A 1,362-nucleotide genomic window follows, 5' to 3' on the forward strand; every position below is an offset into this window, starting at 1 on the left:
AGTCCTGGTCCAGGCTCTTCTCAGTCTCCCCTGCCAACAGCAGAGCCCAGCTCCCCCGAGCCTGCCATCTGTCCCTGTCTGGGGATATGCCACCATCCCACCACCTGCTCAGGCCACACCCGGGGGCCCCGATACCCCCCATGTCACCTTCTCCAGTGCCCCCATCACTGCCACTTGACTCCCACTTGTGTACCCCCGCAGCAGCCCAGCCCCTCCTGTGCGCCTCATGGTCCCCATTGTTCCCCACAGCGGCCTAGCCCCTCCTGTGCGCCCACTCCTGCCGCCCCATGGTCCCTGTTGTCGTTGCAGAATCTGTTACTCAGACACCAGCTGCCCTCAGGAGGACCAGTACCCGCCCAACATCGCTGTGAAGGTCAACCACAGCTACTGCTCAGTCCCGGTGAGCACGGCCCGCCCCGCGTCTGCTACACGAGTTTGGGGGGCGTGGAGGGAGGGTGGGGGGTGTGGAGGGAGGGTGGGGCCGTTGGATTTTCCAGCCATTCTTGGCTCGAGGCTGAGCGGCTGTCTGCTTGCAGGGCTACTACCCCTCCAATAAACCTGGGGTGGAACCCAAGAGGCCGTGCCGCCCCATCAACCTCACCCACCTCATGTACCTGTCCTCAGCCACCAACCGCATCACCGTCACCTGGGGGAACTACGGCAAGGTGAGTGCATGCTCGGTGCCCACCCTGGCCCCCTGCCCCGGCCCCCGCCCTGCCAGCCCTGACCCCGCCCCTCTGTCCCCAGAGCTACTCCGTGGCCCTGTACCTGGTTCGGCAGTTGACCTCGTCAGAGCTGCTGCAGAGGCTGAAGACCATTGGGGTGAAGCACCCGGAGCTGTGCAAGGCACTGGGTGAGCAGCTCAGGGCCACCTCGGCCGAGGGGCAGGCCAAGTCCCCCCTGGAAACCTTCCCTGTACTGGGCGAGGGTTGGGGGGCCTGCACCCGAAGGAGATGGGTAAGGGGCTGCCTGTCACTCTAGGGGTCCATGGCCTCCCCGCTGTGGCTGAGGAGGTCTCTGGAGGATGCGGATGGCAGAGGGGGCACTTGGCAGTGGGAGCTGCTGTGCAGAAGCCTGTGGGGTCACACCCCGTGTTGCTGGCCCCAGGCGCCCCAGCCTACAGGGGTCCAAGCAGCAGAAGAGCTGGGGCCTCGTTCCTCGTTCCGGGGCAGCACAGAGGCCGGGAGGGGTGAGAGGAGTCCAGAGGGAGCTGCGCTCTAAGCAGGCTCTTCTGGTTGCCTCAGCGGGGTCAAGGGTGCTGCGGGGCCTGGCGGGGCGCGGACAGCGATGGCCATGGAGGCAGTTGCTATGGGAGGAAGATGAACAGCGGTGGTCTGACCTCACGTGGTGAGGCCCCATTTT

General features: G+C 65.7%; 1 protein-coding gene across 1 annotated transcript in view; it reads left to right on the forward strand.

Annotated features, from left to right (window-relative positions):
- PIAS4 (protein inhibitor of activated STAT, 4) overlaps positions 1-1,362 on the forward strand; it is a 30,476-nt gene that overhangs the window by 16,467 nt on the left and 12,647 nt on the right. The window contains exons 5-7 of the mRNA XM_011967350.1: positions 310-400; positions 537-665; positions 748-853. Coding sequence (XP_011822740.1) covers positions 310-400; positions 537-665; positions 748-853 — 326 coding nt within the window. The remainder of the gene's footprint in view (positions 1-309; positions 401-536; positions 666-747; positions 854-1,362) is intronic.

This window comes from Mandrillus leucophaeus, unplaced genomic scaffold, assembly GCF_000951045.1.
Source record: "Mandrillus leucophaeus isolate KB7577 unplaced genomic scaffold, Mleu.le_1.0 Scaffold8, whole genome shotgun sequence".
Classification (NCBI taxonomy): Eukaryota; Metazoa; Chordata; class Mammalia; order Primates; family Cercopithecidae; genus Mandrillus; species Mandrillus leucophaeus.